The sequence below is a fragment of the Rhinolophus hipposideros genome (genome assembly GCF_964194185.1).
Source record: "Rhinolophus hipposideros genome assembly, chromosome: 10".
Lineage (NCBI taxonomy): Eukaryota > Metazoa > Chordata > Mammalia > Chiroptera > Rhinolophidae > Rhinolophus > Rhinolophus hipposideros.
This window is the reverse complement of record NC_138056.1, coordinates 10,576,557-10,600,917: the sequence shown is the minus strand read 5'-3', so window position 1 is coordinate 10,600,917 and position 24,361 is coordinate 10,576,557. Positions and strand designations below refer to the sequence as shown.

At 35.2% G+C, this 24,361-nt stretch overlaps 1 protein-coding gene across 2 annotated transcripts in view; it reads left to right on the top strand.

Moving 5' to 3' along the window:
- The window catches only part of ZFP91 (ZFP91 zinc finger protein, atypical E3 ubiquitin ligase), a 37,900-nt gene that overhangs the window by 6,887 nt on the left and 6,652 nt on the right, over positions 1 to 24,361 (top strand). The window contains exons 3-9 of one of the 2 annotated variants that reach the window (XM_081062400.1): positions 18,590 to 18,802; positions 19,063 to 19,099; positions 19,772 to 19,873; positions 20,399 to 20,533; positions 22,174 to 22,224; positions 22,765 to 22,843; positions 23,797 to 23,911. In XM_081062400.1, coding sequence (XP_080918526.1) covers positions 18,590 to 18,802; positions 19,063 to 19,099; positions 19,772 to 19,873; positions 20,399 to 20,533; positions 22,174 to 22,224; positions 22,765 to 22,843; positions 23,797 to 23,911 — 732 coding nt within the window. Of the gene's footprint in view, positions 1 to 18,589; positions 18,803 to 19,062; positions 19,100 to 19,768; positions 19,874 to 20,398; positions 20,534 to 22,173; positions 22,225 to 22,764; positions 22,844 to 23,796; positions 23,912 to 24,361 lie in introns of both variants that reach the window. The other variant, XM_081062399.1, reaches the window with a different exon arrangement.

Below are 24,361 nucleotides of genomic sequence, written 5' to 3'. Positions count from 1 at the left end.
CCCAGCCTTCCTTTATCAGAGCTAAAATTACTTTGTGTGTCTAAAGAGTATGTCTAAAGATTATTTTGGGTTGCCTTGAGGAGAACTTGCAGAAGGTGGCTGATATTTTGAACTCCTGTTGGGAGAAATTAATTGCTCTTTGTGTAGATGTCTTAAACCAGAGGTTGGCAACTACTTCTTAAACAGTAGTATGGCTGTGAAGAGGTTAAAACTGCATTGTGGGTAATTCAGTCTTAAAATCAATCCCTCTTTAATCCACCAATTAAATGTTCTAGAGCTCAGGATTTGAATTCAAGTTATCTTCTTTTATTGCAAATAATTCCAATACCTGGCATCCAGTGAGCACTCAATGAAAGTGTAAAATTTTAAAGAAATAGATGTTCTCCAATTCCCATCTCCATCTCTTCATAATTTACCTATTACTGTAGCTTTCAACTCTATGAACAGTACATAAAAACCGTATCTCACATACATTTATACAACTGGAACAGTGAATAAATGGAGGATGTAGTAGTCACTTTTTCCTTTGCTGTTTAATATTTAAAATTCACCTCAGTTCCTCTCTTTTTCTTGTCAGTTAACATCTCAGAGATATTCTGTTATTCCAGAATAGTTTTCATGTTCAGTCTGCTGAATTTTAACTGAAGTAGCCATATTCATTCCAAAGGTTGAGGTTTTTTTCAACACTTTGAATAGGTAGTGATAGTTTCTAGAGGTAAGACTATCTCTCTGTTCTATTATTGAAAAGATGTTGTCAGGATTGTTTTTAGTCTTCTTTACTCCAAACAACTTGAAATTATATGCTTGCCTTAGGTTGAAGATAAGAATCTTTGACATATTGGATCAAATAAATGCTATTGCACACACAAAGAAAGTAACTTGCTGTTTTTAAATTATCAACTTGCAAAGTTCATTTTCAAACTGCAATAGTAGTAAAAAAACAAAATAGTATTAGTCCCTGTTCCTGTTACGTTTAGTTAACCCTGATGGGTATATATAAAAAAAACAAATGGAATGTTGCTTTGCAAAAAATAATGTTTATTCATTCAGCAAATAGTTATTGAGCATCTACTATGTGTCCAGCACCATTCTAGGTACTGGGTTGTGTTAGTAATCAAATAAGTGCAATGAAGAAACTAAAGCAGTGTAATACAACATTTGATGAAGTTGGGGTGGGGAGGCTAAGTTCCTATAAGATGGCAAGGGATGAACTCCTTGAGAAGGTGACATTTGAGTTCAGACCGGAATATGCAGTGCAGATAGATACCTGGATGAAGGCCATTGCACACAGAAGAAGCAAAGGGGGAAAAATTTAAAACATGAAAGCTTAGTTTACCTACTGTCACAGGATTATTACCATCATTGTGGAACTTTCAAGAGAGTTAGCAGAAATTTTAAGGGAGGAGCCTGACTAGTTCCTATTTAATGGCTTTGCTTTTATTCTGTTCTCTCTGTTTTGACCCAATATTATCCTTACAATGGTGAAGTAAAGTTATGGTTTGCGTAAATGTACTTTGTTAATACCAGCGGTACTTTATTCACTAATTTTAATTTCAGACCTTCAAATAAACTGCCTAAGATAAAACATAAAAAAAAGGAGACTGTAATATCCTAACGTTTACTAAAGTGTGTTTCAAGTGTTTCATAAATAGTAATAAATATTACAGAGTCAAATAAATGTGGGTAGTGCTTGAATCATCAATGTTAGGTTATTTATTGCAGGACTCCTCAGAGACTTTGATTTTGAGGGATATGCAGTGTGATTACCAAAATATACAGCGGTTACCTAACTTAATTGACTAATAGAACCCACCCACCCCCTTTTTTGTTTTTGTTTTGTTTAAGAGATAACTCAGAAATTAGAGTTTATGGAAAACATACTTTGAAATACTGGGTACTTGAAAATTTGATTGTATTAACCTTTGGGTCTCACTTTTTATTCAGAGTCATTTTACTATTGTCAGTTAGTCTCCTTGTTATGGGGTAGTAATGTTTGGAAAAGATTACCTAGACAGTCATCAAATGAATTCATAACAGATGTGGGAATTTACTTAGATTATTTACCTTTGACTATTTGCCTTATCCATTTTATAATCAGCATAATATTTAGAATTACTAAAATATTAGGTTGTTTTGATTTTTTTCTTTCTCCTGGGTCACACACTCAGTTTTTGTTTTTACTGATTTAATCTAATTTATAGATTATGATTCTGCTCCTTTTTAAAAAAAATAGAATTTATTAACAATTTTTGTAGTTTTTATTTTATGAGAGTATTTTTCTTGTGTTGTAATACATTTGGTTATTTCTTATCATCTCATTTCCAGTATCCTTAAACAATACAGGTCTTCCTTGAACAACATGGGTTTGAACTGTGCAGATCCACTTATAAGCAGATTTTTTTCAATAAAAATAAGTACAGTACTGTAAATTATGATTTTCTTAACATTTTCTTTATTGTAAGAATACAGTATATAATTCATATAACATAAAATACATGTTAATGTATTTATGTTATTAGTAAGGCTTCTGGTCAACAGTAGGCCATTAGTAGTTAAGTTTTCGGGGAATCAAAGTTATGCCTGGATTTTTGAGTATGCAGGGGTTTGATACCCCTAATTCCCACATTGTTCAAGGGTCAACTGTATTTGTGTTATTCTTAAATATATAGAACAGGTATTCCCATCTTTTTTTCACACTCCAATTAGAAAAGTCTACCTTTTTAATTTTACCATTTGAGTTTTTCTGCAAAGGATGATGTGAGAAGTTACTCAGAACATTTCTTAACACTTCTTTCTTGAAAAAATTTGAGTCTCCTTGTTGATAACTTGGTTTCCCTTGTTAAAATCCTATAGGGTTTGAATAGAAGAGAGCTCTGCAAGGAAGATACCTAGGTTAAAAAAAAGGCACATATAATTCCAGTCTTAACCCTTAAATATGTTACCAGTTTTTGGTGAAACAGCTCTCCACAAAACAAATGATAGTTTTCTAAAGTTGGATAAGTTTTTTTAACAACTTGCTTTCCCTGACTTCTTTTAATACTGCTGAGATTGGCTAGTATTTCAATATGGAAATTAACGGAAAACAAAGTGGAGATAATTATGGAAATACACACAGTAGTCTGATAGGTTTCAGAAACTCAGGCTTCTGACTATTATAATAATGCTTATGTCTCAAATGGCTGATAGTACGTTAGATAGGCATTTTATTTATCCTATTTTCTTCTAACCTTTATCTTAAGGTTGCAGGAACCATATTATTTCTGTCAGTATGAGAATGATCTACTTACACATCTTGTTCCTTCTTAGGAATGCCCCATGTCCTTTAAGTGATTTTTTTCTAGTTCAGACATCCCGAAGTACAGACATATCTCATTTGTGATGTGTGTTGATTGTGACATAGGGTTAGAAAGCCTTGATTATCAGCTCATTTCAGTCATGGGACATTTTATGAATCAGGTAAGGAGTCTGTCTCCTATATACAAAGAAATAACTTCATAATAATTTACCAATTGCGATATTAGAACCATCTCTGACACCATTGTAAGCTTATTCTATTATATAATAGTAATTATTTTATATTGAAATCCCTTTCCCTGCCAGAACCACTTGAGAGTTGTAGCAGAATGCCCTGGTAGAAGAAAATTGAAGCAAAAGAAACCTAAGGTTCTGAATGGGGAAACCTATATTCAGCCCATAAGAATCCAAAACCCCTAAGAGACATCCATCTCTACATGAGAGCATAACATTATCCTCATACTGAAATGATTCTGAGTGGACCAGAACCTCTGACAAAAAGGCTTTAGCTCCGATTTAATACTCCCTGACCTTTAAGGACTATAAATAAAAATCACCTGTAGTCCCAGGTGATTTGAAAAGGTATTGTCAGGATTGTTTTTCTCAGAACCCCTGACAAAAAGGCTTTAGCTCCGATTTAATACTCCCGGACATTTAAGTCCAAGAAAGATCAAGCTCCTCTAAATTAAACCAGCCAGGTTCATCTAACTGCATCCAGGCAAAGACCTCCTAGGCTTCAGTGCAGTCGATTTCCTTAGGAGTTAACCGGTTGAGTCTTCTGCCTGGCTGCCTGGCTTGTTTCTTTGATCCTAAATGTGGAACTTGTATCCTAACTTGTTACTGACTGTTTCTATTTGTGATTTTGCCTCTGAAAATTTCTAAACTTTATTTTCTTTACTGTGACTCCCCCTAAACTCTTTTTAGCAGTTATCTATTGCTGTGTAACAAGCCATCCAAAAACTTAACAGTTTAAAGTACAATAATTTGTTATTTTCCAGTTGGGTTGTTTCCTCATTGGTCTTTTAATCCAGATATTTTCATGTCATGATGGTCCCAGGGCAGTGTTCCAAAGGCTGAAGGCAAAAGCTGCAAGTCTTTTTGAAGCCCCGACTCATTTGATACAAGATCAACATAAAAATCAGTTTGTATTTCTGTATATTAGCAACAAAAAAATTGAAATTATAAAATTAAATAATAACCACTAGATAGTATCAAAAAATCTGAACTACTAAGGGATGAATCTGACAAATATGTGAAAGACTTACACACTGAAAAGTATAAAACATTGCTAAGTGAAATTAAAGACCTAAATCAATAGCCATGCACTTTGCTCATGGGTTTGAAAACTCAATATTGTTAAGTGGTATTGGGAAAACTGAATAGATACATGCAAAATAAAAAAAGAAAAGAGACTGGACCACTTTCTTACACCATACACAAAAATAAATTCAAAATGAGTTAAAGCCTTAAATGTAAGGCTTTAATCCATAAAACTCCTAGAAGAAAACAAGTAAATTGACATTAGTCTGAGTAATATCTTTTTGGATAACATGCCCTCGAGCAAGGGAAACAAAAGCAAAAATAAACAAATGGGATTTTATCAAACTAAAAAGCTTCCGCACGGCAAAGGAAAAAACAAAACAAAAAGACAACCTACTGAATGGGAGAATATATTCGCTAATGATATATCCAATAAGGGGTTGATATCCAACATATATAAGAAACTCATATAACTCAGTAACAAAAAAAAAACAATACAATTGAAAAATGGGCAGAGAACATGAAAAGACCTCCAAAAGAGATGTACAGATAGCCAACAGACATGAAAAGATGCTCAACATCACTAATCAGGGAAATGCAAATCAAAACCACAGTGAGGTATTACCTCACATAGTCTATCAAAAAGTTCACAGTATCACGTGTTGTCAAAGATGTGGAGAAAAGGGAACGCTGGTGGGACTGCAAATTGGTGCAGCCCCTATGGGAATAAAGTATGGAGATTACTCCAAATAAAAATAGATATACCATTTGACCCAGCAATTTCACTTCTGGATATTTATCCAAGGCAAACAAAAGCACTAATTCAAAAAGATAAGCACCCCTGTGTTCATTGCAGCATTATTTACAATAGCCAAGATGAGGAAGCAACCTAGGTGTCCATCGATAGATGATGAATGGATAAAGATGTGATCTATATACAGTAGAATATTACGCAGCAGTAAAAAAGAATGAAATCTTGCCATTTGTGACAACATGGATGGATCTAGAGGGTATTATGCTGAGTGAAGTAAGCCAGGCAGAGAAAGACAAAGCCCATATTGTCTTTTATGTGGAAAGACTCATAAACAGAGACCGAAAGGATGGTTACCAGAGGGGAAGGGATGGAAGGATGGATGAAAAGGGGAAGGGGAATGTAGTCAATAATATTGTAATAAATTGACATGGTAGAGATGATTACTTGAATTAATGGGGTGATCATGTTATAAGGTATAAATATGTCAAATCACTATATTGTACACCTGAAACTATTTAACCACTGTAAGATTGTTTACCATCTATACTTAAGTAAAAAAAAGATTTTTAAGTAAAAAAAAAAAAAAAAATGTAATTTCTCCCCGTATTGATGTGTAAATGCAGTGTAATCTAAATAAAAATCCCAGCACTTTTTTTGTGTCGAGTTTTGGCCTTTTAAAGATCTTGGAGACCCTTTGGAGTATACAAACTACCTTGTAAACCATTAGCTTACACTAATCAGGAATCCCACTATGTTTCTAAGGTTGGGATCGATTCTTTAAGGAAAGAGGAAGAGGTGAGTAGATACTTGGTGGGCATCCAAGCATGGCTACTAATATATGTGTATTCCATAATTTTTTTAACCATACCTCATTGAAGGAGATTTGATGTTTCAGTGTTTTTTCTGGGATTACAGGTGATTTTTAAAAAAGAAACTCTCAGTATAAAAATATACAAAATGTACTTATCATAAATGTACCACTCCATAAGTGTTCACAAGGTGAGCTCAGTCCATAAAACCTACACCCAGCTCAAGAAACAGAACATGAATCGACCACCCCCAAGTGTAAACATCATTTTGACTTGGAATAGCACGAATTAGTTTTTTTTGCTCACCATTTATGTGATATTTCTTTGTGTTTGTTGTAGATTGTTTATTTTCATTGCTGTCTATTATTCCACTGTGGGAATATATCACAATTTATCCATTTTACTGTTGATAGTAGCTTTTAGTTATTGGCCTTTATGACTATTGCTGTGATGCATGTTTTATTACTTTATTGAGGCAAAATTTTTATACCATAAAATTCACCTATTTCAAGCATACAGTTCTGTATATAGATTTGCCTTTTCTGAACATTTTATAAATGGAATTGTACATACAGTCTGTGTTTTTTATTTTGTTTCTTTTAACATATTTTTGAGGTTAATCCATGTAGCATACATCGATATTTTTATTCCTTTGTATGGAAATACGCCATTTGATTTATCCACAGCCACCTTGAACATTCCTGATTGCGTCTGATTTATCCATTCATCTTTAAGAAACTAACAAAATGGTATTCCATGGTGGCTATGACACTTAAGTTTCCACTGTTAGTAGATGATGGATTCTGTTTCTTCAAAACCTCACAAATGTTTGTTATTGCCATTCCACTGTTCTGTGACACCAGCTGCTTCAGGATGGTGGGGAACATGGAAGACTAGTGAATTGTATGAGCATGGGCCCAGTGCTGCATTTCATGTGCTGTGAAGTGAGCTCCCTTGACCAGAATCCATGCTGTGTGGGCTACCATAACTGTGAATAAAGTATTCTACAAGTCCATGAATGGTGGTTTGGGCAGAAGCGTTGTGTGCAGGGGAGGCAAATCCATATCCAGGGTGTCTCTTCCAATACGAACAAAACAAAGCACTGTCACTTGCATGATGGAAGTGGTCCAACGCAGTGAGCCTGCCACCAGGTAGCTGACCGATCACCCTGGGGAATGGTGCCATTATCAGGGACTCTGTTGGTCTCTGCTCTAGCAGATTAGGCATTCAGCAATACCTACAGCCAGGTTGGCCTTGGTGTGAGACTCTGGGTTGTTTTCAGCAATCTCAGCCCTGCAGTTACAGGGGACAAGGATTTCTTTTCAGGGCAGGCATAAAAACTTTCAGGTTATTTATGTGGTGCTTGAGCTGAGAATTGGAATCCTTGAGCATGTCCTTATATTTCCCCACTTTTATCCAATGCAATTTAGGAGCAACCAGCCAATCTCATGCTTGTTATTTTGAAATGTTCTAAGGTATCAAATACATGATTACCAGAAACTGGCCTCTTACAAGTATTTGATTGGGAGTATCCATTGGTGATATTTTGCCTATTTCTGTTGCCACATCATGCCATGGACTTTTAGTGGTCACTTTTTACTGGAAATAGAGTCATTAGTGCCTTTAAATCTAATCAGATTAGAGAACCAATTTCAGAAACCCCAGAACCAGTTCAGAAAACTAATACTAAAAAGCAAACAAACAAAAAGAAAACTCATCCTTAAGATTCTCTTCTCTGGAATCACTTTCAGTACCAAAGTTTGTATTACTCAGGGTACTTCAGAGAAACAGAACCAATGGGATATGTATATAGAGAGATTTAGTTTAAGGAATTAGCTCACCTGATGCTGTCAAGTTCAGAATCCACAGGGCAAACCAGCAGATTGGAAATTCAGGTAAGAGATGGTGTTGCTGTCTTCAGTCTAAAATCCGCAGTACTGGAAACTCAGGGTTTTATGTTGCATTCTTGAGGCCGAATTCCTTTTCCATGGACCCTTTCTTTGCTCTTAGACCCACCCATATTATGGAGAGTCATTTATTCAAAGTGTACTGATGTAAATGTTAATGACATCTAAAAAATATATTCACAGCAACATGTAGACTGGTGTTGGACCAAACAGCTGGGCAGCATAGCCTAGCTAAGGTGACATACCGTTCACCATTACAATATATCCTTAATTTGTGGCAGATTTTATGTTCTTATTTCATTGTTAACTTTTATCACTTTTACTTTTTTTAGCCTTTAGTTTTATCTTTTGTCCCATTATTCTTTAACCCTTTCTATTCTTAACCCTTTCTATTTTTGTTCTACTTCCTCAGAAATTTTCTCAGCCTGACTTACCTTCAAGGTTTAAATTTTTGCTATATTTTTTAAATTTCAAAGACCTTTTTGAGTATTTTGTTAAACAGTATACTATTTTTATCTAATGATGTACTTGCTTCTCATTTGTACACACACATGCATGCACACACGTTTCTGTTCCCTGAATTTCCTATTTCTTTCAAGTTGTTTTTCCCATTTGTTTATTTAGGCTCTCTTCTTAGAGATTTTCCTCAAGTTTCGGATGTTCCCTAATTTTTTTTTACTTTTAGAGTAAACTACTAAAATGCTGATTGGATTGTCTGTGTGCACAGTTGTTTTATTCAGCAGACATCTCAAACTTAACACATATGTCCAAAATGGAATACATGTTCTCTCTACTGTGTCTTCAAAACAACAAAAAAAACACCTGATCCTTTTCTGTGAATGCTCCTACTATCCATCTAATTGTTCAGGACATAAATCTAGAAACTAATTAAATGTATGACACCTCTCTGTGTCCCCTCCTATTAAGTCATTTTATTAGTCCTGTCTGTCGGTCTCCTAAGTATTTCACCTATTTCCAATTCTTTCTATCTCCAATGCTGTTATTCTGTATTGGGCTATTATTTGTTGCCTAGTCTGTTGCAATAGACTTACCTGTTAGCAGTAGACTTTTAGCTTGTCTCCTTAATCTCCTCTTACCCCACCTAGGCCATTCTCTCACCTGCAACCAGAGTGAACGTTAAAACTGCAAACCTGATCATGCCTTTGTTTAAACTCTTCCCTGGCTTTCTGTGGCTTCCTTCTTTATTAGAATTTTTCCTTTCTCCTCAGCAACATTATAAGTGATGACAGTTTCTGTCATGCTCTGCTCCAGTCATATTGGTCTTCTTACTTTCATTCCCATCTCATTTACATGCGCTCTTCCTTCATACTATCACCTAGCTGGCAGTTACTCATCCTTCAGAGTCCAGCCATATTTATTCAAACTGAAAGGTTAAATTTTGAGCTAACTGTTAGCTATAAAGTTAATGAAGTTAATGAACACTAATTTTCAGAGCTGCAGTTTCAAAGAAAAAGCATCCTTTCACTTTCTCAAACCTATGTCTAAGCAGTTTTAATGTTTTTAAGAGACAGTTTATTCACCTAACACCTATGCTTTGAAAATAAATGCAACTAGGTTGTGATTCTGATTTTTATCTAGAAATTTCATAAATGCTCATTAATATCTTTTATCCTTTACTTCCTTTCAACACACCAGTGGCTAGTGTCTGCTGGAAATAAAATAAAAACAGATGTAATAAACAGTGAAGGAAATAACTAAAACAAGAAAGAAAAATCAAATGTAAATATTAGCACATATACATACACTCAGTTTTGTTGATTTAAAAATGAGTAAACCAGATTGAAATGTGCAGCTCATTTAATTTCTTAATTAAACTTTGAAGATCTCTCAGCTTTTTTGCTAGGTTTTAATTATAAAAAATGCCTCCAGCTCTCTGTTTTGAAACATAATAAAATACTACATGCAGTTTTAGATTTAAAAAATCACTTTTAGGGAGTAATTCTTGTCTTTTAGATCAGTATATTACATAAATGGGGCCACCTCTTGGCACTTGAGCTGGGTGGAAATGAGCCAAATCTGAGTGAAGCCCTTGGACTGGTGTTTTCCCGTTCCTCTTATGTGAATAGGTATGGTCTATAGAAAGAATATAGACTTTGGATTTAGCTATCCCTGGGTTCCAATTCCAGCTCTACAACTTGTATGTGAGTCTGGGAAGTCGCTTGCTACTTGCTTTCCTCCTCTATAAAGACAAGTAATAACAACACTTGACAGGGTTATGCGGGCCAACTTTGGAAAGATGAAAAAAATATTATACTGCCAGGCACTTAACCAGTATTTAAGGATTAGTTTCTCAGAGAAAATGTAAGTATTTAGATAGGAGTGAAAAGACCTTTAGCTTTTTCCCAACCTATCAATCAACCACTCCATTTTCACTCAACAGTCAATGTTAGCTTTGTAATCTTGAACAAGTAATTTGATTTCTCTAAGCTTGAGTTAGAAAAATGGGGCACCCTGAAAGAGGACCAGATCATATTAGGATGACCCTTCTAACTTGAAGTATTTTATCATAATGAAGTGACTATCCCTTTTTGGAATTTAATGAGTTAGCTTGTTTTGAAATAATTACCTGTTGCTGTAGGATTGAGATAAATCACTCTTACGTTTTATCTTTTGCTACCTAGAAGAATTAGGAGAAACATTCTTGCTAGTAGTACTAGCATCTTTTTGTCTCAGTGCACACTGTCAACCACTCATACTTTATCCCTTCTTCCTCTTTCAAGGACGTGGCTGAATTCACTGCTTGCATCTTGCTCAGGCAATGGCTTGCCTTATGTCTTCCTTCCCTTAGGCCACTCTGGCTTTTCTCTCCTCTTTATCAAAGAGTCTCCTCAGACCAACAGCTATTATGAGAAACAACTAGAAATTGCCTTTGAAGTACCACACAGAAGAAATGTGGTTCTTTTCTATCTGGTCATGATTGTTTATCCTAATGTAAGAATTATCCTTCTGTTGTCAGTTTCTACTCTGGGAACCTGACAGTGCTTTTTTCCCCCCCAGATAGAGAGATATAATTTTTTTGGGGGGGTGAAATTCATGTAACAAAAATGTAACCATTTAAAAGTTTATAACTCAGTGACATTTAGTACATTTACAATGTTGTGCATTCATTACCTCTATCTAGTCCCAGACATTTCCACCCTGACCAAACTAGACCCCTTACCCCGATTAAAAGCAGTCATTCCCCATTTCCCCCTCTCCCCAGCCTCTAACAATCTACTTTTACCTTAAGACATTAAATTTACCTGTTCTGAATATTTCATATAAACGGGATCATACAATATGTAATTTTCATGTCTGGCTTGTGTTGTATATTTTCAAGATTCATTCATAGCATGTATTAGTTCATTCATAGCATGTATTAGTAGTTCATTGCATTTTATGAATAATGTTTCATTTTGTTTATCCGTTCAATGATTGATGGATACATTTTGGCTATTGTGAATTTTACTGGTGTGAACATTCGTGTACAAGTTTTTGTTTGGATACCTGTTTTCGATTTGGGGAGTGTATATGTAGAAATGGAATTGCTGTGTCATGGTAATTCTATGTTTATGTATATATTTTTGAGGAACTGCCAACTGTTTTCCACAGAGACTATGCTATGCCATTTTACATTCCCATCAGCAATGTACAACAATTCCAATTTCTCCACACCTTCTCCAACTTCTTTCTTTTTTTTTTTTTTAGTAATAGCCAGCCTAGTGAGTGTAAAGTAGTAATCTTATTGTAGTTTTGGTTTGCATTTCATTAATGACTTAATGTTGAGCATCTTTTCATGTACTTTCTGGCCATTTGTATATCTTTAGAGAAATGTGTGTTTAAGTCCTTTGCCCGTTTTTTAATTGCGTGGTTTGTCTTTTTGTTGTTTAACTGAGAGAGTTCTTGATATCTTCTTGATATTAGACATATGACCTGCAGATATTTTTCCCCTTCTCTAGGTTTTCTTTACTTTTAAGAGGTTTTTTTGTTTTTGTTTTTGTTTTTTTATATTTTATTGGGGAAGGGGAACAGGACTTTATTGGGGAACAGTGTGTACTTCCAGGACTTTTTTCCAAGTCAAGTTGTCCTTTCAATCTTAGTTGTGGAGGGCGCAGCTCAGCTCCAGTTACTAGTTGCAGGGGGCACAGCCCACCAACTCTTGCCGGAGTCGAACTGGCAACCTTGTGCTGGCTCATGTGGGAATCAAACTGGCAGCCTTCGGAGTTAGAGTCATGGAGCTCTAACCACTTGAGCCACCGGGCCGGCCCTTAAGAGTTTTTTAATGTTAGGTCTTACATTGAGGTCTTTGTTGCTCCATTTCAAGTTAATTTTTGTATATGGTATAAAGGGTCCAACTTCACTCTTTGCATGTGGGTATCCACTTGTCCCAAAACCATTTGTTGAAGAGACTATTCTTTTCTCCGTTAATGGTCTTGGCAGCCTTGTTGAAAATCAGTTGACCATAGATGTATGGGTTTACATCTGGACTCTTAGTTCAGTGCCATTGGTCTACATGTCTGTCCTTACTCTAGCACCACACTGTAGGTCCCTTGCATTTTCATCTGAATTTTAGGATCAGGTTGTCAATTTCTGCTAAAAGGAAGCTGGGATTTTTATAGTGATTATATTCAGTCTATAGATCTATTTGGGGAATATTGCCATCTTAGTAATATTTAAATATTTTATTCTTCTTTATTGTAAATGGAATCATTTTCTTAATTTCCTTTTTGGATTGCTCATTGCTGGTGTATTTAAAAACAACTAATTTATGTATGTTGATTTTTGTATTATGCAGCTTTGCTAAACTTGTGTTAGCTTTAGTAGTTTTTTGTTGATTCTTCTAAATTTTTTTAGAAATAAGGTCATTTCCTCTATAGAGACAGTTTTACTTCTTTTCCAATTTTGCGTTTCCCTCTCCCCCACCTCCCTTGCCTAATTGCTCTCGCTAAAATTCTAATACAGTGTTAAATAGAAGTGGAGAAAGAGGGCATCCTGGTCTCGTTCCTGATTTTAGGGCGAGGGCTTTCAGTCTTTCGCCACTGAGTATGTTAGCTCTGGGGTTTTGTTAAATACCCTTTATCAGGTTGAGGAAGTGGATTCTGTTCCTAGTTTGTTGTATATTCTTACCATGAAAATCTGTAATTTTGTCATACTTTTTCTCCATCAATTGAGATGGTCGTGTACTTTTTGTCTTCAGTCTGTTAATGTGTGGTATATTACATCAGTTGATTTTTGTATGTTGTACTACCCTCAAAATCCTGGGGTGCACCCCACTTGGTCTTAGTGTGTTAACATCCTGCGTAGTCTGAATCTGCCGCTGGATTCAGGTTTCAAGGGACATTGGTCTATAATTTTCTTATAGTAGCTTTCTCCTGCTTTGGTATCAGAGTGATGCTGGCTTTATAGAATGAGTTGGGAAGTGTTTCCTCCTTTTATTGTTTTGGAAGAGTTTGAGAAGAATTAGTATTAATTCCTCTTTAAATATTTAGTACGATTCACCAGTGAAACTATCTGTTCCTGGACTCATTTTTCATTGGGAGGTTTTTGATTACTAAGTCAGTGTCTTCACTTGTTATAAGTGTGTAGATTTTCTGTTTCTTGAGTTAGTACGTATGTGTCTAGGAATTTATTTCATGTAGATTATCCGATTTGTTGGCATACAGTTTTTCATTGTGTTCTCTTAAATCCTTTTTATTTCTATAAGGTAAGTGATAATGTCCCCACTTTTATTTCAAATTTTAGTAATTGGAATCTTCTCCTTTTTTTTTCCTTAGTCTAGCTAAAGGTTTGTCAATTTCGTAGATTTTTTTTCAAAGAGTGAACTTTTGGTTCCATTGATTTTTCTCTATTGTGTTTTTATTTTCTTTATTTCATTTATCTCTGTCTTTGTTTCCTTTCTTGCAGCTTTGGGTTTGGTTTCCCCCTTCTGCCCCCCTCATTACACACACACACACACTTTTAAGGTATAAAGTTAGGTTATTGATTAGATCTGTGCTTTTTTTTCCTTTTTTTAATGTAGGCATTTATGTATATAAAATTTTCCTCTGAGCACTGCTTTCACTGCATCCTATAAGTTACGTATGTTGTGTTTTTATTTTATTGCATCTTTAAGTATTTTCTAATTTTCTTTGTGATTTCTTCATTAACCCATTGGTGGTTTAAGAGTGTTGTTTAATTTCCACACGTTTGTGAATCGTCTAGTTTCCTTATACCAATTTCTAGTTCCATTCAATTGTGATCAGAGGACATTCTTTATATGATATCAATCTTCTAAAATTTGAAACCTGTTTTGTGTCCTAACATATGGTCTACCTTGGAGAATCTTCTGTGTGCATGTATTCTGCTGTTTCTATATGTCTGGCATAATTTTTTTGTAGATTTGCTCAAATTCTTTATATTGAACTTCTGATTGTTACTCTATCCATTGTAGTTGTATTAACCTATCCAACTTATTTTAGTACTTCCTATTTCTCCTTTCAATTCTGTCATTTTTTGCTTTATATATTATGTAGATATAGGTTTCTAATTTTTATATCTTCTTGATTGATGGACGTTTGTTATCAATATACAGTGTATTTGTCTCATACCAGTTTTTGACTTGAGGTCTGTATCATCTTGTATTAGAGCTACTTGCAATGGGTTGAATTATTTCCCCAAAAAAGATGTTGAGTACCTGTGAATGACGTTATTTGGAAATGGGATATTTATAGATAAACAGGTCTTTGTGGTCATTTCTTACGGCAACCCTAGGGAACTAACACAGATTTTGGTACCAGAAGTGGAGTGTTGCTTCACAAAATACCTAAAAATATGGAAATTGTTTTTGTTAATGACTAATGGATGACAGAATTCTGAGGCACCAAAAATACAATAATACTATTTTATACTTGCCTATATAATTACCTTTACAACTATTTTCATTTCTTCATATGGCTTTAAATTACTGTCTAGTGTCCTTTCATTTCAGCTGGAGGACTCCCTATAGCATTTCTTGTAGGGCAGGCCTACTAGCAACAAACTCTGCTTTTGTTTATCTGGGAATGTTTTAATTTCTCCTTCATTTTTAAAGAATAGTCTCTCTCTGCCTTCTGGTCTCCATGGTTTCTGATGAGAAACAGGCTGTTAATCTTATTGAGCATCCTTTATACTAATGAGTCACTTCTTGCTGTTTTCAAGATTCTCTCTTTGTCTTTGGTTTTTGACAGATTGATTATAGTGTGTCTTAGTGTGGAACTCTGAGTTTATCCTGTTTGGAGTTCGTTGAGCTTTTTGTTTGTGTAGATTCATGTTTTTTATTAATTTGGGGAAGTTTTTGACCTTTGTTTCTCCAAATATTCTTTTTTGCTCCATTTTCTGCTCTCCCTTTGGGGTAGATATGTTGATGTGCGTAATGGTCCCACAAGTCTCTTAGGCTTTGTTTATTTTTCTTCATTCTTTGTCCTTTCTATTCTTTGGACTAGAGACTCACAGTTGACCTCTTATACTTTGCTGATTCATCTTCTTTCTCAAATCGGCTGTTAAGTGAAACCCTCCAGTGAATTTTCATTTCAGTTGCGCTTTTCAACGCCAGAATTTGTTTGGTTCATTTTTATAATTACTATCTTCATTGACATTTTCTATTTGTCAAAGCATTATTCTCCTGATTTCCTTTAATTCTTTATTGATGGTTTCCTATAGCTCTTTGAGCATATTTTTTAAAGACCATATTCTTGTTTCCTTTAGCTGTTCCTAAAGGCTGTTTCCTTCAGCTTGTGTTCAATAAATGATTTGACAAAGATTTCCTTAAATATCTTGCTTAACTCTTTTTCTTGGTTCAGTGTTTACTTGTTTGCTGTAAACCTTTGACTATTTCCCAGAGTTTTTACAAAGTTAATTCGGCAAGGTGTGTGTGTGTGTGTGTGTGTGTGTGTGTGTGTCTCTGTCGAGAAACATTTTTGCTTGATGTCACCATCACTAGAGTTTTGGGGGATGAGTGTGGTATTCAATAAGATGGGCTGTTATGCTTTATGACAATAAGCAATTCTCGTCAGATTGCTATCATTTGTCCAGTGGATAAGATCCACAGTATGACAAGGGTTAGGCATACAGGCCTTTTATCATGAAGAAGAAAAGAACTGTATTGAGTACAAGAAGGTTATGGAGTGAGTGTAAAGTCCATATTAGTGTAGTTGGGTTGAATAAAAGAATTTTCCCTCCATTATTTAATGTTGTAATACTTTATGGAGGGTGTTGAATGTCTCTCTTTGAAGAAATTCTCTTAAAAGTGGCCATGACCTATGTGTAAAATGGTCTCAAGACATGATTTTTAAGTCTAGGTCTGCTTAGCTAGCTTTGTGATCTTGAACAAGTTGATTGTAGTTAGACTAGAAAGTCTTGAAGATAGTTTCAACTCTAGCCTTTTATAATTTTGATACTTTCAGTAGCCAGATAGGAGAAGGATGACAAAGGCAATAATGGCTGGAAAGGAAAACTGAACCGAAATGCACATCTGATTTAATAATTATGTCAAGTTTTTAGAAGTTCCGCTGCTATTCATCTACATTTCAAACCTTTTTTATTGTGTTACCTGAATATATTCTCATAAAACTTTTAAACAGTATAGTTCAAGCTGAAGTAGCCCCAAGTTACCACCTCGTTCCACAGTGGAAGAAACTGTGTTTTGCAGATCTTTAAAAAAATAAAGAAGTTTTTTATATACTATATCTTATTTTTTCCGTGTAACAATGTTTTTGCCATAATTCTGCGTCGTTTTTTACAGATTCCTCTATATAATATTCCATCTTGGTAATAGGGCATGGTTTATTTAAATACTTTTTTGTTGATGGAGGATTAGGTGGTTTCCATTCTTTAGTTGTTATAAACATGCTATAGTGAACCTCCATGTGTCAGTTTATTTTCCTAAGGTAGATACTTAGAGGTAGAATTGCTGGATGTATATTTGGACCTTCCCAGAAGATGACCAGTGTTTATCAGTTTCTTGTATATTCTTCCAGAAGTATTGTTATCATCCATAAGAAGCATCTTTATATATATTACATACGCATAATACATTATATACATAACATATAGTATACATAATATGTTACATATATTACACGTGTATATATAAAACATAGGTACATATATAATATTTGCGTGTTATATGGATATAGGTTTTTTGCATAATAAAGTGTCTTGGGGTTGATTCCATGCTGTTGCCCATTGACTAGCTGTATCAAAATTCATATAACTGGTCTCCTTCTGATAGTTTTCTACTCTTTTACTACTGAAAACAGTGCTATAATGAATATACATAAGTCATTTTATAAGTGTGATTGTAGTTTTGTAGGATAAATTCCTAGTGGTTGAAATGAGCATGAAAAGATGTGTGCATTTATAATTTTGATAGATATTGTCAAATCGTCCTTCATAGAGGTTTTGCCGATACGCATGCCATTATCTGTAGTAGAGTGCTGTTTCCTATAGCCTTACCTATACAGTGTGTTGTCAGGCATTTGGGTTATTGCCAATATGATAGGGGAATAGTGGAATCATGCTATCATTTTCATTTGAGTTTCTCTGTTATGAGTGGATTGAGCTTTTTGTTATTTGTTTGTATGTTTGAAAGCCATATTTTTTACCAAGCTATTTTTCTATTGGGCTGTTAGACTTCGCTTATAGTGGAATTTGCCATGCAGAAAATTTTTATGTTTATGTCGTTCAGGAGTATCAGTCTTAAGATGTGAAATTTTGTGCTAGTCTTAGGCCCTTTCCATTCCAAGGTTATTAAAGAATCTTCCATAGTCAAAATAGGCTCACTTCTAATATACACTAACTTACATAGATATAAGTAATAATAAGCTACTCTAGGTTTGAAAGCCAATTTCTAATGCTAAGTTTTTATTATCGATTGCGCAGAAGGGGATGACCTCCCTTTAAAGCATGGGTAATACAGAGTAACAATAGCAGATTGTGTGTGTGCCTGTGCTCAGTGTCTTATAGGACACCTGAAACAGAACTACGCTGGCGCTGGACTTGGTCGTGATTTGCCCTGTAGATTAATTTAAATTCATGCTGTAGTTTCTAAGTAAAACTATTTAAATAGTCAAGGAAAGGCATTCCTGTTATGGGATTCCTCTTTAGCAGATTCCTTGCAACATTGTTTGGTTGTTAAAACATCTAGACATAGGGTTCTTTTTCATGCCTCTTGTAGTTCCAGTCATCTTTCTAGGACCACTGACTTAATTTACTTTCTTTACATCTAAATGTTAGAATTCCATGAATTCAGTTACATTCTTTGGTATATTTTACATGCTCCTCTTAGCAATCCATGTCTTAGTAGATAAAGCAGTATAAAATTGCTACTTTCCAACATGAAGTTTTTTCTTCAGAGAGATGACAGTAAGGATAAGTTTTACCTGATTTTTCGCTTATTTTGTTGTTCCTATTGTTTCATTTAAAAATTTGAGGGTATTTTTCTTCTGAAAAATTATCTTCTTTTCATTGACTATTTACAATAGTAGGTATACAGCGATGGTTATTGGTTAACTGTAAACTTAGTAAGAATGGCATGTGTTTTCATCTAGATCCCAAGGAAGAGAAAGAAGAAGAAAACGATTCTACCCTCCCTCAGGAAGTTTCGATTGCAGCAACGAGGCCCAGCCGGGGCTGGCGCAGCAGCAGCAGGACATCTATCCATCGGCATCGTGACACTGAGAACACCCGAAGCTCTAGGTCGAAGACTGGTTCATTGCAGCTCATCTGCAAGTCGGAACCAAATACAGATCAGCTTGACTATGGTACCGTGCAAGTAGAGCATGATTATTTAGGAACCAGTTGTCTGTTGATTTTCATTGCTCTGCTGAACATTTACCAGAACAGCGTAACTTTCAGGGGTGGGTGTAGTGGTATACAGGAAGGGTTCCTTTTTGACAATTTTGTAGATGTTCTCCTTTCGTGTGATTACTTCAGAGAGTAATTTGGTTTGAGTCTCTTGGCTGTAGGAGAAAATACTTCTTTAGATATAACACTATGTTTTGTTTTGCCTCTATTTTTCCAGTTGTTACAGAAGAGCATCAATCTCCAGGTGGCATTAGGTAAGACACTTTTCATATTTCATTTATGTAACCCTTGGGGACGTAGAGCACAGTCACATTAAATGAGTCAAAGTTGTTTTCTACTTGAGAAAATTCTGAGCTCTAAGAGAAATTAACTTCAGTTTCATGTTCAATTTAGATTCCTCTTTGTTCTTGATTAGAGCTTTAGCCAGATAATCTTTAGTTATATAGTTCAGAAATTGTCTTGAGTATCTTCTGTGTTCTGTCTTATTCCATGCTAGGCAGTAATATGAAACGTGTGTGTGTGTTTTAGACCAGGCTTTTGAAATTTTATCAGTATCTTGGGTGATAAAGATGTGTGTTGATAGGTGTTTTTTGATACAGCAGATTATTAGACATAGCATTATAAAGTGCCATTGAGCAGTCATTAACTTTATTTAATGAAGTATACATATACTTCATATGTATATATAGCATATCTAGGAATTTTAGTTCCAGTTCTTCAGGATGAAACAGATAGATTGCAGTTCAACTAAATTATAAGGATAAAAATTCTAGGTAACTTACTGTGAATCTTTGGCTACCTCTAAAAAAATTCCTGAATAAAATCCAATGTTCACTTCAGCAGCACGTATACTAAAATTAGAAAATCTACTCAGATATAATCCTAACAACTAGAATTTCTAATCTTTTTTTGCTTCTTTTAAGTAGTGATGAGGAGGAGGAGGAGGAAGAAGAGATGTTAATCAGTGAAGAGGAAATACCATTCAAAGATGACCCAAGAGATGAGACCTACAAACCCCACTTAGAAAGGCATGTCTCACTTTACTTGTCTATGAAAAATAAGTTAGAAAATAACTATTGCGTTCTTTTATTTTGCCTTGTTGCCAAACTAATGGATATAGACTTACTTTAAATGGATAATTGTATACTTATTTTGCAAATCTAACATCTTACTACTCTCTTGTACAGCCCTCTCTTCTATTTATAGAGCTTTATTTTGATCCTATCTATATTGTTATGTCTGCATATTATCATAACGAGATCATGAATTGCCTGATGATTACTTAGACTTTTCTATTTTTATTTTGTTTCTCTTTACAAGAATAGTGAGATTTCATTCTAGGGCATCATTACTCTGGGGATTCATCCCATAGGTTTTAAATAGTTATCATTACTCTGCGTATGAGGAATGGTTGTCTGGAAATCACATTTCATGAGCTAAGGATCATAATTTTACAGTAAATCAGTGGTAATCCCAGGCTTTACCTTGTTGTCAGTTTTCGTTGGCAAAATCCTTTGCTAGATACCAATGTTGAAATGTATTTGTGTTTTCAGGGAAACCCCAAAGCCACGGAGAAAATCAGGGAAGGTGAAAGAAGAGAAGGAGAAGAAAGAAATTAAAGTGGAAGTAGAGGTAGAGGTGAAAGAAGAAGAGAATGAAATTAGGGAGGATGAGGAACCTCCTAGAAAGTGAGTGGGCAATTACTCCTTACATGGAAACCTAACAGATTTTGAAGCCACTAGTGGAAAAAAGGGTGGGAAAGTGAGGAGGAATGTTGACATATGCATATTGTGGCCTCAAGCAGCTGACAGTTTTATTGCCAGAGACTCTTCTCAAAAGCTTGAAAAGTTTAATTCAAAGCAGTACTTAGACATACAAATGAATGGGTAAGACAGTAGGTATAGGGCTTCAGAAGGAGTAGAACAGCTAGAAAAGTATGCAAATCTTTTGGTCTTCAAAAGAAGGGCAGATAAAGCCGATGATGTAATAACCTTGATCGGAAAAATTTTCTATCTAGCCATCATTTCCTGTTGCAAAAATAAGATTTTTAAAGTGTTTTAGACTTTTTGCTTCTACTGCAAGGAGAGTACAGTTTATATTTTTAGGATATTTAGATAATAAACTCTTATTCTACTTTTTAAATTGATGAAATTTAAGTGATAGACTTTTAACTGAAACAACTCTTCAGGTAGTGACCTTGAGGTTTATCCAATTCTTCCATAGTATTGTATAGTTTATGGAAGGTGTATGTAACTTGTAATGCAGACTTATTTGAAAGTGAAATTACTTCCGAGTGAAATCTTTGGTTTGCAAGATATGTCTGTGACTATATATTCTGGGTAATCTGTTGTTTTGCCATCTGCTCTTTGGTCTTGAATATATACGAGGTGTGATCAAACAATACAGTGAATGTTTAAATAAAAAAAGTTTATTACAGTAAAAGACACATTGCCATTAATCCCTCTCAAAATACTCCCCCTCACTTCAAACACACTTATCTCCTCGTTCTTGCCACTTTATGAAGCAGCTCTGGAAGTATCTTTAGTTGTTGTCATGGCTGCCCTCAATGTCTTGAATCATTTTGACTTTGGGGAAGAGCCAGAAGTCGCATGGTTGCTAGATCTGGTGAATAAGGTGGATGAGGACATACTGTAATGTTTTTATTGCTGAATACCAGAAGCGATGTGTGACACGGAGCATTGTCCTGATGGCGGATGATTTACGGCACACTTTAAAACACACCTTCTCTCAACTGTAGCTCACACCCAACTGCACTGAACAGTTGAAACTTGTCACACACTGTTAACTTTGATTCTATGTACCGTGTCCCCATATTGAAGATCCCTGCCTTTCCATTGGATGGCACTTAGCAGCATCATTCACTGTATTTGTTGATCACATATCACTTCTGGTACGACAGTTTCTGTCAAAATAAAAACATTACAGTGTGTCCTCATCCACCTTATTCACCAGATTGGCACTGTGCGACTTCTGGCTTTTCCCCAAAGTCAAAATGACCATGAAAGGTAAACATTTTGAATTGATTCAGGACATCGAGGCAGCCATGACAGCGCAACTAAAGACACTCACGAAAGAGGACTTCCAGAACTGCTTCAGAAAGTGGCAAGGACGATGGGATAAGTGTGTTTGAAGCAAGGGGAGTATTTTGAGGGGGATTAATGGCAATGTGTCTTTTATTGTAATAATTTTCTTTTTAAGTTTAAACACTGAATTTTTTTTCTCACACCTCGTATGTCTTCAGCCATCCTTCACTCAGTAAGCTTCAATCCAGAATATGTGGACAGTTTACTCTGTTTTTTAATTACAGGAGAGGAAGAAGACGAAAAGATGACAAAAGTCCACGATTACCCAAAAGGAGGTGAAAATTTATACTTCTATGTTGTACTTTGTTTCTGGTGGCAGGCACTTTAGTCACATGTTTATCTATAATAATCCTGCAGGAATGGCTACTTAAAATTTTAACAAAAGTAGCTTCGTTAATGTCCTTGATGCGGAGTTACTATGGTTTTACTTCCACTGCAGGATGTGAAAGTTTCTGAAAATCTTAATACTTCTTTACCTTTTGCGGGGTTACTAGTTTGTTTTGCATTAATTTTTATAATTGTTATTAAACATTTCACAATTTGACATATACATATTGTGGCCTCAAGCAGCTGGCAGTTTTATTGCAGAGACTCTTCTCAAAAGCTTGAAGAGTTTAATTCAAAGCAGTACTTAGACATGCAAATGAGTGGGTAATTTCTGGTTACTTCTAACATTCTATGCATGCTATAGACCAGTAAAGAGATTTTAATTCTTCATACTGTAAAATTGCTATTCCCTAATAATGCAGTTTGAATTAAAGGCAACAGACTGCCTCTTTTCTGTTGCTAACTTTTCTCTGACATATTGATAATAGAAAAAAGCCTCCAATCCAGTATGTCCGTTGTGAGATGGAAGGATGTGGAACCGTTCTTGCTCACCCTCGCTATTTGCAGGTCAGTGATGTTGTTACGTAAGGCAGCCTTTCAGGTTATGTTCCATTACCAGTTCTCATACCTCATGAGACATTATAATTTGTAAACTTGTGTAGGCTCTATCATTGACATGCAATATCAAGAAAAATCTTTATTTAAACATAAAATTACTTCATTGTGTTAAAGGAAAAGAAAAGTGTCTAAGAACCTGAGCCCAAAGGAAGGATTTCCTTGGAATCTTGGGAAATTCCTGTGTTTCCCATTGTGGTGTAAATGCTTCTGATATAGGAAATGATTGTAACTACATATCAAGACACAGATGAACAGATTTTAATATGTACCTTTATAAAAACAAAATTAGTAACTCAAACCAGTGATTTCTTGAATACCGTTTAAATTTTTAAATTTTAATTTGCAGGGTTTTTTTGTTTTGTTTGTTTTTAGTGAGTAAATTTTTAAAATATGAGTAAAGATACAGCTTATGTTTAGGTCTGGCAGAAAACATGAAAGTGAAATACTAATTACTAAAGCTTAAGAAATGCCTATTTGATCTTTAGTTTAGCAGCAAGTATAAAGTGAGAGTAAGGCCTTGCTTTCTCACTCTGGTTCTGTTATAATAATGATACCTCGTATTCTTTTGCTATGTGCCATTTGCTGCACTAAGCACCGTACAATATATGAGCTCTGGATCCCCACAACGACACTGTGGGACAGTTATCATGATCTCCATTTTACAGATGGGGGCTGGAGCTTACGATATTTGAGGACACATCTAAAATCTTGCTGTTAGTAAATGACAGACCCAGATTGGAAAGTGTGTTGCCATAGCTGATGTTCTGAACCATTTGATTATAGTGCCTCCCCATCCGTGTACAAAGTGTTTGACTTTTTTTCAGGACTTTTGACTTAGCAAAGGAACAAGCATTCAGGAAGCCTTGATTTTCACCCCTCTTCCCTTTCTTTTACTATGTTAGCACCATATTAAATATCAGCATTTACTGAAGAAGAAATATGTATGTCCCCATCCCTCCTGTGGACGACTCTTCAGGCTCCAGAAGCAACTTCTACGACATGCCAAACATCATACCGGTACTTTTAAAAATGTTTTATCAAGTAGCTAAGGCACTGTACTTTTAAGTGTAAATTGGTAATGATATATTTTTTTCTAACATAAATTTTAAAAGAGTCTACAATGAAGTGTGAGAGAAAGGTGGGAAAATAAAATACAATAACACGTAAGTTTTACAAAGGATGAAAAACTAGGGCTTTTAATTTTTTTCCTTTGACTTCTATGTGAAGAGCTTTCATGACCTGGATAATGATCTTTTCTTGAGCACATATTCTGTGTCAGCTGTGGACCAAATACTTAACACATATTGCTGCTTATCCATCCACTCAGCATCACCAAGTTTGTTTTGGCCCTGTTTTCAGCCTAGAAACCAGAGGCCTAGCAACAGTCAATAACTTCCTTATGTTCACACAGCTCATTTTAGCAAAACCAGGATTTTCCAATTCTGCGTCAGGTAGATGCTTATAGTA